This window comes from Buteo buteo, chromosome 17, assembly GCF_964188355.1.
Source record: "Buteo buteo chromosome 17, bButBut1.hap1.1, whole genome shotgun sequence".
In the NCBI taxonomy this organism is placed as follows: domain Eukaryota; kingdom Metazoa; phylum Chordata; class Aves; order Accipitriformes; family Accipitridae; genus Buteo; species Buteo buteo.
The window spans coordinates 9,823,167-9,836,777 of NC_134187.1; the positions used below are offsets into that span (position 1 = coordinate 9,823,167).

Genomic DNA, 13,611 nt, shown 5'->3' on the forward strand with positions numbered 1-13,611 from the left:
GAAAATAACTTAATGGGTGTCTCTCCCATAAATGAGGATGCAAGTTTTTGGCTTATTATTAGGAAAATTTCTCCTACCAAGAGGAAAGATATACAGGGAAGTTCAGAATTAGAAACAAAGAGAAGAATATACAAAGACGCTTGGCATCTTTGTTTTCTGAGCATCCAAAACAAGGAGGAGACAACACCACTGTAAACTAGATGTTACTGCAAATAAAGGTTTGTATGTATACACACATAAATTGTAAAAGCATTCTGACAGAAAGGTTTGCCAAAAACATGGCTGTCGAAATAAATGTAAGATCTTGGAGAAAAAAAAAAAAATACCAAGAGCAGTATCTGTTTGGGGTTTTTTTAAATGCATTGAAGAAGTATTTTCCTAACTGCAGTCTACTTATTATTCAAATAATTATTATGAGAGTATCTTCACACTCACTGCCTTTCTAGACTGTGGAACATCAGAATCATAAGCCCCAACCAGTGCTTCTGGTAGCAGATTTACTCTGTGTTACGTCAATTTTAGTTTTCTTATCATCACAATGCTGAAAAAAATCCCAACTTCTTCACAGTGTTGTCCACCTTTAGCAGTTTTTTCTTTTCTTTCAGTGTCACATGAACTCAGATCCTTTGTTAATGATATTCCAGCTGCCACTTTACCAGACTTCCTTACAGGAAACTTTATCACAGAGAGTCCTATGCTTCAGATACTTTTTTGCTTCACTTCTTTGCTTTATTTCTGTCAGCAAAATAAGAGTTTTCGTCAGAATTATAATCTGGTTCACATGGGGAAGCACAGTAACTAGAATCTGGACTCTGAGGCTGCAAATCTGTTTTTTCTGTTTTAATTCTGTCAACTGGAATGAGGCAGCACCTACTTCTAGAGTTGACTGCATGACCAGCAGCAATTAAGGCATGAGCTAGATTGTTCTCCTCATATAGAACATCCACCTCTAATCTCATTTCAGAGCCATAGTGTTTAAAATGAAATATCAGACCCGGTTTACTAAGAAGTTTCCGAAACAGAAGTTTAGCTTCATCACTCCAGTAATCCCTGCTGGCAGGAACTGTATCATGTAAAGAGCAAGAGTGTGCCAAACGTGGTAAATAAGACAGACTTTCTGGAATAACTTTAAGTTTATGGATATCAGAGTACGGGATGCTCTTCAGAAAGCCATAATCAATAAACGTAAGAGCAACAGACTGACTTGTTACTTCACTAATTTCTGCCCTGTTCCACTGTGCTTCCAGTCCAAACTTGATCAAGCAGCTAGCACCAGGAGCCACAAGTTCTTTTGGCAAAGCTGGCAAGTTGTCAGGAAGGTCAGAGAGCAACAAAGACAAGTTTTGCATGCAATCAAATGAGACTTCAAACTGGATGCAGAAGTTCGAAGGATCAGTGACTGCAGTTGCAAATCCAGGATACCTTTTGCCACTCTGCAGCAGCGTCCATGTGACTGAAATTATCTTGAATGATGTATCAAACTCCTTACAGTCTGTATTACTGGATTTTTCCGGTCCGACAACAATCCTACAATCACTTAAGAGGTGGTTCAAATACTCCTGAAGCAGAATTTCCCCTATTAAAATATCTACTTCCCAGACATGAGAGGATTCCAAATATCTCGAAAACAAGATGCTTATTTCACGATTCAGGAGTGCATTTACTACATGGACAAACTGAATTTTCTTCAGTTTTTTAAAACAAACCCATTTACAAAACACAGCTTGTTTAGGAATATTTTTAATCTTATCACTGAGCATCTTTGCATTATTTAAGGACACCATCTCACACTTGCCATAATCCATGAAAAAAACTAGCATTAACTTCTCCCTAGCAAATTTCTTTATCACTTTTGAACGATACCACTTCAAGTTCCTTTCAGATTTTGTCATGCATTCCAATCCTTCTTCAATGTCATCCACTCTAAGCAAATCACTTCTTTGTGCTTCTTTCACAAGCATTACATTTAACTCACGTAGTATTTGCAAATTTCTAAGTAACTGTACATGAAATTCTCCACTCTCTGAAATATTAATTACTTCTGCTCCTTCTACCTTTCCAGAATTTAGATCTTGAGGAAGGACATTTAAGGGTGTTCTAGAAGTATTTTTCATCCTAACAGCTTTAGTTTTACTTTGAACATTCCTAGACTTTCTATCTCGAGGATTACCATTTGTAACCCGAATTTGTTTTGGCCTGTTTTCCTGATTACGCATTGGCGTGTTTTGCCACCTCACCCTGCCTTTTTTCTGCAGAAGGTCATTAGATATAGACTTTCCATCACAAATTACATCTACTTCCCATCGCTCTCCATGTTGCTGTAAGAACTTGTAAGTGACTGGCTTGTTACTTATTTTGCTTACAAAAGAGGAACTACTTTTACTAGTCCAGCTTTCATCAGGAACACTTTTTGCTCTGCTAAGGAAACAATGAACACTGAGCCTCGGCAAAGTTAAGAACTTTTTCTGAATCCTGGAGATTTTTGAGAGACTTACAACAGCTGCATTACCATAGTCAATGAACTCCACCTCAAAGGAGTTTCCCAATTTCAGAGTTTTAATAACTGCTCTGTAATAAAAACAATCACTGTCATGTTCTACAACAATGAGATCCCCTACCATGAGCTCACCTAAGCAATCTTCATGACCTATATTCACCATGCTTTCATTTAATTCTTTTGCTAGTTGTACTATTACGTTTTCATCCTCTGCAAGCTGAACATAGAAACTTGATGGACTATTCATATGAGAAATACACCCTGCTACTTCAGAATTCACCTGAATATGACGCTGAGGAAGACTTGTTAATTTAGGTATATTTTCATTACCCCTTTCCTGCTGACCTGTGTAATTTAGTCTTTCATTACGAGATTCAGAGAGAGCATTTACAGTTAATTCCTTTAAATTTACAGCAGGATAACAGAGTGAGTGAGAAGCAGGCTCTCCAACCAGAGGTTCCTCTCTGTGCTCCAGAACAGCACTAACAGTATTTCTAAAACCTGGTTCTTCACTGTCCTGTAAAGTTAACAGTTTTGAGGACCCACTACACAACTTTTGTGTGCTACATGCAGTTTGCTCTTCATCACCAAAATTCTGTCCAATATTTGTCTGATAATATTTATCATATACTTGGCATTTTGCTTCAGATTTCAATTTAACTCTTTCAGGATTTTTAACAGCTACTTTATTAATTTCTTTGTCATTTTCCATGTGACATATCACTCCTCTGTTACTTCCAACAAATTGTTCTGTATGATTTTTCAGTGCCAATTCTTCCAATATTTTTTCTTTTATTTTCTGACTTACTTTGAGCTGTCCATCATACAACTCCACAATAATCTGTCCATCTGATTCTCTGGATACAATTATAGCCTTCAGCAGTTTACCAAGGAATGTTTCCTCAAACCACCTAGTAACTCTTGCTGGAATTTCTGTCTCCCTAAGATCTGACAGAGAGCATTTAATAGCTTGCATGGGTGTGAATATTAGGTCAGTGGCAAAGTCTGGAATAGGCATCAACTGGTCTCTCTCTACCATATTCTTATTTCCAAAATCCACAAAGTCAGCACATAGATAGGATGTTGATTCCACAGGAAAAGCCAAAGCTCTATAAAAGAGACCATCTTCAAAATATCTGGCTATACATAATCGTGTATTACTGGTAGCGTATTTTGCATTATTTGACATTTTACTTATGACACTAACCTTCTTCATCAATGCCTCTATAGTTTCAGTGTTTCGATTAAGCTGACAATAGAATTTTGAAGGACTATGTATATGAGTTATATAAACCTCCTCCTCACTTCCAGTTTTTATATCAAAAGATGAGTAGCAAAAACTGTACAGAGAACCCAAAGATGCAAGGTTTCTCAGACCAATACATTCAGACTGGGTGAGACCAGATTCTCTGAGGAATTCCTCTGCACTAATAGATGGAGTCTGTAAGTCAACTACATTGAATAAACAGTTGGGGCTTACAAGAATAAGAGCATAAATGATGCAAGTCAGTGGTCCTCTAGAAACAGAAATGAAGTCTTCAAAACATCTGCATACTTCTTCAGAACAATTAAGTGAGTCAATCTGTAAGGGTACATTTTTAAGTCCACATCGAAATGCTTGACTTTCCAGAGTTAGGAAATCTGGAAGAACAGCTTGAAGATCTTTAAGTAAAACTCTTTCCCGATAACCATAGTCTACAAAAACCACATCAACTTCATTTGTGGATACTTGCTGCACAACGGTTGCTCTGTACCACCTCCCATCTTTGGGACATTTAACAATACAGGCAACCTGTCCAGTTTCGTAAGGACTGGTATGCTCTTTATAGTAAGTCTGAATTTGTTCCATTAAGTTATTTAGCTCTAGCAGTTTGCTTTGCAACTGACATGAAAAGTCTGCTGGGGAAACAATGCAAGAACACACCACTTCAAAAACAGACCCTGGTTTAAACACAAGCTCTTTATAAAATAATTTTTCCTCACATACTGATTTACACCTTTTAGTAATAGCACCTTTTCCAAAACAGGACAGCACAACAGATTCTCTCAGAACTGAAGGCACATTTAATGACTTTTCCTTCTGAAGCATCTCTCCATTTCTGGATACCTTATGTTTACTAATATTACAGACGGTCTGTGTATTTACTTTTTTTTTTTTAAATTTGCAGGGATTCAGAGCTTGCCTTTTTTTTGCCGAATTAACAACACAGTTTGGTATCTTCTCCCAGTATTCAGCATATCCAGCTTGAACCATGCATGTGGCAACATCTCCTTGCTGCAAACCACTCCTATAATGCGCTTTAACAATATACTTGTTGTTTTGCTTTGCAATGACATGAAGCAGCAGTAGTTTGTTACACACAATGCCTCTGAAGAAATCAGTTTCTTTTTTAACCCACACATCATCAACAGGAAATGTGCAAGCAAGTGCACAACACATAGCTAAAGCTGGTAAATCAGAAAACTCAGGAAGCAATGTTTTCACCTCATAACAGGGTACTGTATCTGTATTTCCAAAATCCAAAAAATAAACAGTAATGTTTACATGAAGCACTTCAATGACAACACCACGATAATAATGCATGTCTTTGCTATACCGGGCACAGCACAGCAATCCAGGTTTTGGGTTTTTAAGGACCATTTCATCGGCTCCACATTGGTTATATGCGTCTGCAATATTTTTCATCAAGGCTTGAAATTCATTCTGATATTCACATGTTTGAATCCAGAAGTCAGATGGATTTATGACATATACCACAACAGCAGTATGGAAAGAATTCATTTGCATTTCTACTCTTTTGCAGTGGCTTGACAAAGAAATATCCCATTCAGGTAAGCAGGTTTTTATATGTTTATTTCCAGTACAATTCTTAACCGAATTGTATCTCTCATGACATGGTTTGTAGTTTAGAGCAATACTTGTGATTTTTGTTTCCGAAAGTGAGACACATGATGCAGCTGCCTCATTCAGGTTTTCTGGATGCTTGGCATTAACCCCAAGATTTTGGTTTTGCAGCGTAATATAATACAAGCGTTTAATGTCATTGAATAAATCAATATGGACACACACAGAAGTTTGTCCTATCAAGGCCAGTATAAGTTCTTTCAGCTGAGTTTTTATTACTGTTTCATCCTGACTACCAAAACAAGACAGCGCACATGGAAATGAAATCATTGGTAATGCCATGAACTCTACTTTAAGTTTCTGAACGCAACTAGATGGCACAGCTTCAATATTGCCAAAATCCATAAACCAGACTTCCACATGGTCAGAGAGAAGCTGTTTTATCACTCCTCTATGCCACTGTCCATTTTGCCTTTTGGCAGCACAGAGTAACCCTAAACTATCGAAAGATTTATTATTTTCTGTACTGATAGCTTCATAGTACAAATGCATAGCTCCTGTCAAATCTTCCAGCTCTTTCTGCCGTTTCTGTATCTGACAGTAAAATTTATTTGGGCTTACTGCAACAGTTATTTTTACATTTTCTTTACTGCCAACAGGTAGATGTGGAAAGAGATCATCTGGAACTGGCCAAAAATCTGTTGGTTTCTCAGAATTACTGAAAGCAAGCAACTCCTTGACTGGATACTTCTGTTTCAACAATTGTGGCACTCTCTTACAAAGTATTCCTTGGGGAAACGCTCTTAACATTTCTACAATAAGACAAAATGAATCTCCATCAATAAATTTTCCTAACTGCAGTTCAAGAACATCACTAATGATCTTTGGCACTTCTAGAATAAACAGTTGGTATGCTAGAACAGCTTTCACATGACCTGTAATCTGTAATCCTACCAGAGAAGAAAAATAGTTAATGGCTTTTGGATCCCATTTTTCTCCAAGAGGAAGTATGCTTGCAAAAACACCCAAAACTACCTTTGGAGGCAGCTGAAACAATTCATCACAAGCAGAAGCAAGATGTGTTTCCTCAACCACTAGCACTTGCCCAGTGTCGATAAGAAAAGCCTCACAGATATGCTCTCTCTTTTCCAGAACTCTTCCTCTATGCCATTTTCCTTCTGTGTCTTCCACCAAACAAGATCCACCAATGTAAACATTATCTTTTACTTTGAACACACGTTGTATTTCATTTTGTAGTATGTAATAGTCAAGCTCGCATCCTGCCATGTATTGACCCTGGAACACTATAACCAAGCATTCAGGATGGCATTCGATATGAGTTATCTTCAGATTCATATCTACTATGTTTGGTGAAGGAGTTGGAGATTCCATCCTGTCTGCAAATAAAAGGAGTAGGATCAGCCTGATTATTTTCCATATTTTTTCTTTGTCAACTAATTCCTTACATGAAATCTGTTTTCAAAATGCTTTAATAGCATACTACTACACTTCTGGTTAAAGTGTATACTAAACATTTAACAATGTCATGTTTTATGCAACTGGGATACACCTGACACAATTCTCTTTGTGAAGACATGTTCAGGTAACAACTGAAAAAAAGTACCTCTGGACTTGCTCTTGGGGCCACAGACTAATTTTATCAATTGACAATAATCTGTAATCAGAAAGCTCTTCACAGAATAACACAGAGAATTAAAGATTATATCAGAAAACTGCGGGGGGCGAATGGACATGCAGGGTTGTGGAACAGGATAGACAGCCAGGAAGATAACTGTATCTCTTCTCAGAAAAAGTATTTCTGCTCAAAGAAAACAGAAGAGTGGAAAGCAACACATGTCATTTATACAACGTCTGCTCATCTAACTAACGTTACTTACATCCAGGAAATTTAACTGCAAATCTCTCCAAAGGAGATCCAATTCAGTGTTTCACTACACTGGACTTGGAGTTACCATGAGAGTTCACCTGCAAAAGTATTCCCAGACTGTTTCTCTCTCTTTTTAATATGTGTATGACCAACGACTCCTCCCCTAATCACCCTGCTTTTTCTATGCAAATCATTTCAAATCAATGACATCTTATAGCTCTGTGCTTTACTGTTTACTTAATCTGGCTGTCTATCCACTATCAGGTATAGCTGTAGCACATTTTTAGTTTTCATAATTGCAAGGACATACAGAAGACATTATGTCCAACACTTCTGCACTGCCCATCAACTAACAATTGTGCCAGGTGTGTTTTGTGTGGTCTCAACACTCCAATGCTGACAATTTAAGTATCTTCAAACCCTTCAGATACTTCTCTGACCTTCATCTATAATCTGGTCTCCAAGATCAGCTTCCAGTTCCATTTTTGTCAATGGATCTGTGATTTCACATTATTTAAAAACACTACGCATGCCCATAATTTAACCAAGCAATTCTGTGAAATAAAGTGGTGTGCTAACAATGCAATTAGGGGTAGACAATATCTGTCAAATGCAAAGACAGTGGATAAACACACAAGGATTGACTGGACAAAGCATATACTTGATTTGTGAATTTTTATGTAAAGCTGAAAGTGAAACTTGCCATTTCAACTACAAGTTATTAGAGCAACATCTTCCTCAGCCTGCAAAAGATCTTCAATGGAACTGCCACGACAGTTTATCCTACATGAAGTAGCTAGTGATCATATAATCTGTGTTCAGAATAAATATTGATCCCTATCATGCTAGTTCCACAAAAAAAAAAAATTAATACATGAGTACTCCTACTGTAAAGCTTACCAGAACATCTCAGGCAGGAGGAAGAAGGATACAGAGCTTCTCAAAAAAAACCCCAACAAACAAACAAAAAAGCCCCAAACCAACAGCCACCCAGAAAAACCTCCCAGTAAAAGCACTAACTAAGCTAGCTCTGACAAATACCTGCTTAAACAAGCCCCCCCATAATAAAATATAAAATAGAAAGCTAAATTCTGGGGGGGGTTAGTGAAAGAAAACAGCCTTCCAAAAAGGGTTCTCTCTGCCTGGAAGAAACTCTTGATCACTAGAGAGAATCAAGCTTTTAAAGATGCACCACTGATGCTTTGGGCACCTTCCCCCTCCGCCCCTCCACTGAAACAAAGCCCTGGCTGCAGAAACACATAACAAATGAAAACAATTTGTGCATCAACATTTCCTTGCCCATTGTCACAGCCCAAATAACAGCATCACACAGATACAGTCACATTTATACAGTTTACAAAATGACCTTTTGGTTTTTTACTCACCTATGTAGTAGTTAGGGCTTATTCAGAACACCCCTTTAGAAACCTCAGCCCTCTTTTAACAACACTGCATCTCTCTACAAGGAAAGATGATAGAAAAATCATTAGAAGAACACATGTAAACTGAATTTTTGTACTACTTTTCTAAATCATCCTCCGGCCCAACAAACACACCCTGAAGAGCTCCTCATACCTAGTTTAATTACAGTAAAAGATTTCAAAAAACAAAATTACAAAACTGAATCCATGGTAAGACCATTTTCACTGCAGCACAAAAACCACACCAGTCAGAACACTACACAGATAACCTACCACCTATTTTCTAAGCAGGAGTGGTCACACATTTGTTTTTGTTTGCAATACTTCAGCCATCAAGTCTATACTCTATCATGCACCACTACAGGACAAACAAACTTACAACGTAACAAAGGGGCTTTTAAATGCAACCAAACGCAGGACACAAGCGACAGCTCAGAGTACCTGCGCTGCCCTCCAAAAGCAGCAGCTCTTACCGGGGCTGTTCGACGCCCCAGGCAGCGCTCGCCGAGAAGAGCAGGACGCAGAGCCCAGCTCGACTCGACAACGCGCGGACCGCCAGGCAGACGCTGCCGCCCTCAGGCGAGACCCGAAAGTGAAGGCCGCCACCTTACAGCGGCAGCAGCCGCTTCCTTACCGCCCACAAGCGCGAAAGCGACGTGTGAGAGCCACGGCCGCCAGAGCACCGCCCTTTTACACCACCCCGGCACCAAAGCCAACAGCCTACCGCCCCTGCCGCCGCTCGCCCCACGTTGACAAAATGGCGGCGTGAGGAGCCGCTCTCACACGCCGCTCGGCAGGGCACGTGCGCTGTGGCGCCAACAGAGCCTCCACAGCCTCGTTTGGGGAGGACGGGGCTTAAGGTTGATTGGCAGGAGCGCGACGGGAGCGCCCAGCCAATCGGCACGGCCCGAGGGCAGAGGTGCCGCCCCCTGGTTTAGGCTGAGGGTTGGCGGGCGAAGTGCCTGGGCTGGCGGCGGTGGCCCGCGTTTCGGTGTGTGGGTAGGCCGGTCTAGTTCGTTTTTCTTTTCGAGTTGTGCTTGCTTGGTTGGTTGGGTTTTGCTGGTTTTCCTTTATGTTTGTACTTTGTAGCTGTCTTATTTACAAGGTGGTCTCTAAGTTTGATAAAAAGCGTCTGTGGGTCGCTAATCTGGAGCTATCTAAAGTGGATTTGAGAGCTCTTACCCTTTACCATCGTGAGGAGGACATTCTCTAGGCTGGGACGAGTACATCTCAACAGGGTGCAAAGTGCTGCCCCACTTGCTTTTGCGTGGATGTCTGTTTTTTTGGTTTGGTTTGAGTTTTGTTTGGGTTGGGTTTTTTCTTCCTTTGGCAGGGGCGGGGTGAGGGAGTGGGGTGGTTCGTTCGTGGGGGTTTCTTTTTTTAACTAAGAATACAAGCTTAGTGAGGTGGTCACAATAAGGAAACGTGGTATGAAGTATAGTCCTACAAATATCAACAGATGCTGGTATATTTATAACTGATTTCATTCTTTAGAATATGTGTATAATAATTTCTAAGGGTTTACATTCAACTTTTACAATTTTTTCCCACTGGTCAGGATTGCTGCAGCGTAGTTATGCTTTGCAAAGTTGGGAGAAAGAAAAACTGCTTTTGCAGTTCTTAGAGATAGTAGTAATCTCCAAATACAGATAATACATGTTTAAAGTGGTATCATAGCTACTGGAATTAACCCTAAAATTTGCAGGAGTTCTGAATTTAATTTTGCAGGTAAGCAGTCATGTTTGTCATGTTCAAGTTTTTTGTAAGAGCTACTCAGAGCAAAGGTTGTAAAGCAGCTTTAGCTTTGTATTTCTGGACAAAATGTCTAGTTTATTCTTGCATTCTTATGTTGGCCAACATAATTCCACTACTGGCAAATTACCGTGGAAGACTGAGGTTTGCTTGGTCTGTTTACTTCTTTAACAGAAAAAAACTATACATAGTCCTTCTGAACTGTGAAGTTGTTTACTTTCTTCCCCAATGTAATGCAGTAATGTCCTGTGCATTCCCTCTGTACCCCAGTCTTCCCATTTCTGACTCAGCCTGTCTCAGATTGGGGTTTGGGTTTTTTGTTTGGTTTTTTTTTTTCCTAAGTAACAGCAGTATGCTTCAGGGTTTAGACATACATACTTCTCTTCAGGCAGCTCCTCTAGAAGGCCTTCCTACAGAAAGCATCTTGCTCTCAAAAAGTACCTCTTACAGAAGGTACAGCCTTCGGCAAATTTCTCAAGTCTTAAAAGTAAATGAGTCTGTAACATAACAAGTCTGTGATGGCAAGTAACTTAGCAGCTTAGTGTATGCCGCACTTCCCCCTACCCCCCCCTTTTTTTCCCCCTTCATATAACTGTTTTCCTGAGATACTGTGTTTTGTATTGGTGTACTGGTTGGGCTTAAAAAGGCTCTCTTTTAAGACTATTTTAAATTTACATTACCTTGAATATCTTATTACAAGAGAACTAAAGAGATGGACATCCAGTGTTTTTAAAGACTTTGGAGAACCTTACAAAACATCTGAGCATACTTGTGTCACTTCTAATAAAAAAAGATAGAATACCAGTATATTTAGCATAGTAATAGACTGATGAAAACCTTGTAATACTGAAATTTTCCTTTCTCTGGGGTGTTTTGAAGCTCTGACTAAATTTATCTATGTAGTTTTACTTGGTATTACATGATAAGATTTCACATCCATAGAAACTGTTAGTCTAATTAGGCATTTATGTAAGAATGGACTTCATTAGTACCATATTTATAGAGAAGAAAGATAAGACCAAATCTTTTAAAGAAGTTACATTCTTGCAAGATTAAAACCTCAGACTGAAATCTGGAACCCAAGATGGACATCTTGGCATCCTCTACAGTGTGAAGGGAGAGTGCTGCCTCAGAACGGCAATTCAGAAGACTCAGGACTAGTTAAGGAACAGTCTTGAACTTAGGAGTACTAAATATTAAAAGGGGATGTGGGGTATGGCTATGTTTTTCCCTATAATTTAGGCTTAAGTCAGTCCTGACAACAATCCAAAACTCACTCCTGAAGGCAGAGTGCTACCACTGCTTTTTAAAAGCAGCAAGATCTATGTTTTTTCCTACTCAAATTACAGTAGTGATGGCAGCTGTAATATAATAATCTTATGCTTAGAGCAGTCAGAAACAGATTCTTGCAGTGTGAGTGAGTTTAAAAAATGTGTACTACTTCCCTGCAGTGTGCCTTAACCATGGGCAGTTATGCATGGTGGAATACAGTGTGTCCCTCTTGTTTGATGTTGTGCTACTGTGGGATGGGTGCAGGGCAGGGGGGGAAGGAAAAACAGAAGGCGTGACATGGCAGTCCGGCAGGGCCAATTGGATGCTGGAGCGTTCTCGCCTTTTTCTGGAAGGATAGATCTTTTTTGCTGGTTATGCTTTTGTTACAGAATTTCTTTACAATTTACATCATTCCAGCCTGTGAAGGAATATGTCTTTTCTGACAGTGTGGGATTTTTTTTTTAGTACATCTTTGGTTTACTAAAGAGTTGTATGATTACTTTTTCTTTTTTTTTTTTCTTCCTCCCAGGCTTGATACCTACATTGGAAAGTGTCAAGTATGCATAAAGCACTGCCAGATCTCAGAAGTGAGCTCCTCCAATAATATTTGAGACATGAAGAGTCACTATAGGCCATTGTAAGTGTTCACACAGTAAGGAAGCACATAACAGCCAAAAGCAGAAATAGCAGTGTTGTGATGTCCCAGAACATCCTTATAGTGTGCTTCAGCAAACTTCCAAAACCTATTCAATGTTTACATTTGAATTGTGACTGTTTTTAAGTATTGGTGAAACTACACATTCCACATTGATTAGTACTAAATCTTAAAGGGTTTTCCCACCTTTGCTTACAGTGTAAGTACTACAACCAACTCTGAGTTTTCATCTTTTTCACTTTATTGATCTTCACAAATTTTGTGTTGCTGTCATTCTCACAAAAAGCTATATTTTCCTTTCTTGTCGTTGTTGTGAGGAAGCCATTAAATATTTTTGCTGTTTTATCCAGTATGGAAGGTTAACAAACTCTAGTAAACTTATTTATATTCCATTGACAGAAATAAGATACAATTGAAAAAGAATTTTGATCTGTGAGGCTTTATTCTCTTAACAAATCTTGGCCAAGACAAAACTGAAGTAAGCCTCAAGTTGTTCTTTGTCTATATCAAAGTACTGAACAAGATGGTACTTCATGTGTTCCAAAACATGTCTCTCTAAGTCCACTCAGAAATGTTTTCTCATCAGGAAAATTTTGCTATGACTCATACATAAGCTTTAGAAATAGTTAATGAAAACCTAAAACTCTTCACTAAAAAAGCCTTTAGTGGTCATGGTGTGAAGTGGCTGTTCATACCTATTTTTATTCTGTGAGAGATGGTGGGCTGTTTCTGAGGCTGACTACATTCAGTACACTTCTGTGTGAAATTTCTTGTGAAGGAGTGGATACTAGTTTTCCTTATAGATTCAAGTGTAGTGTAAAGAAAGTAAAAGTATTCTTCTACTACAGTTTAACAGAATATCATAAATGAAGCTCTACTGCCAGCTGTCTGCCAGGAGGTAGAACATAGCACTGTGTGAGTGAGCACCTTTGTTGAAATCAGATAATGAATAACTAATCACAGTTCTAGCTAACTTCCAACACTTAGGAAAATTGATTTTGAGGGGAGGGAGCATAAGACAAAGCTATCCTTTGTTGTAAAAACCAAGGGGGATTCTGAAACATACTACCCAAAGGATGGCTTTGGGATAACATCGACATTCATCTTCCAATCTAAACACCAGCAGTAATCTGCAGCCTTCTTAAAGTATTCTTAGCAGGTGGTAAATATGTATTTGCTTTGATTTGAGCAGTGGAAAAAAAAAATGGAGAAACATTGCAATCAGTAGGATATCATATGAAAAGAAGAGAAGAATTATCAGCATCTTCTCTTCTGTTTGAG

General features: G+C 38.9%; 1 protein-coding gene across 1 annotated transcript; it reads right to left on the bottom strand.

Moving 5' to 3' along the window:
• Nucleotides 1-716: 716 nt before the first annotated feature.
• TDRD15 (tudor domain containing 15) lies at nucleotides 717-6,746 on the bottom strand. The gene has a single exon (XM_075049845.1). The coding sequence runs from the start codon at nucleotides 6,732-6,734 to the stop codon at nucleotides 717-719; it is 6,018 nt and encodes a 2,005-aa protein (XP_074905946.1). The 5' UTR covers nucleotides 6,735-6,746.
• Nucleotides 6,747-13,611: the final 6,865 nt, after the last annotated feature.

Bases quoted from the DNA above. Each gene is read 5' to 3' on its own strand.
- TDRD15 (XM_075049845.1), bottom strand. From the start codon at position 6,734: ATGGAATCTCCAACTCCTTCACCAAACATAGTAGATATGAATCTGAAG.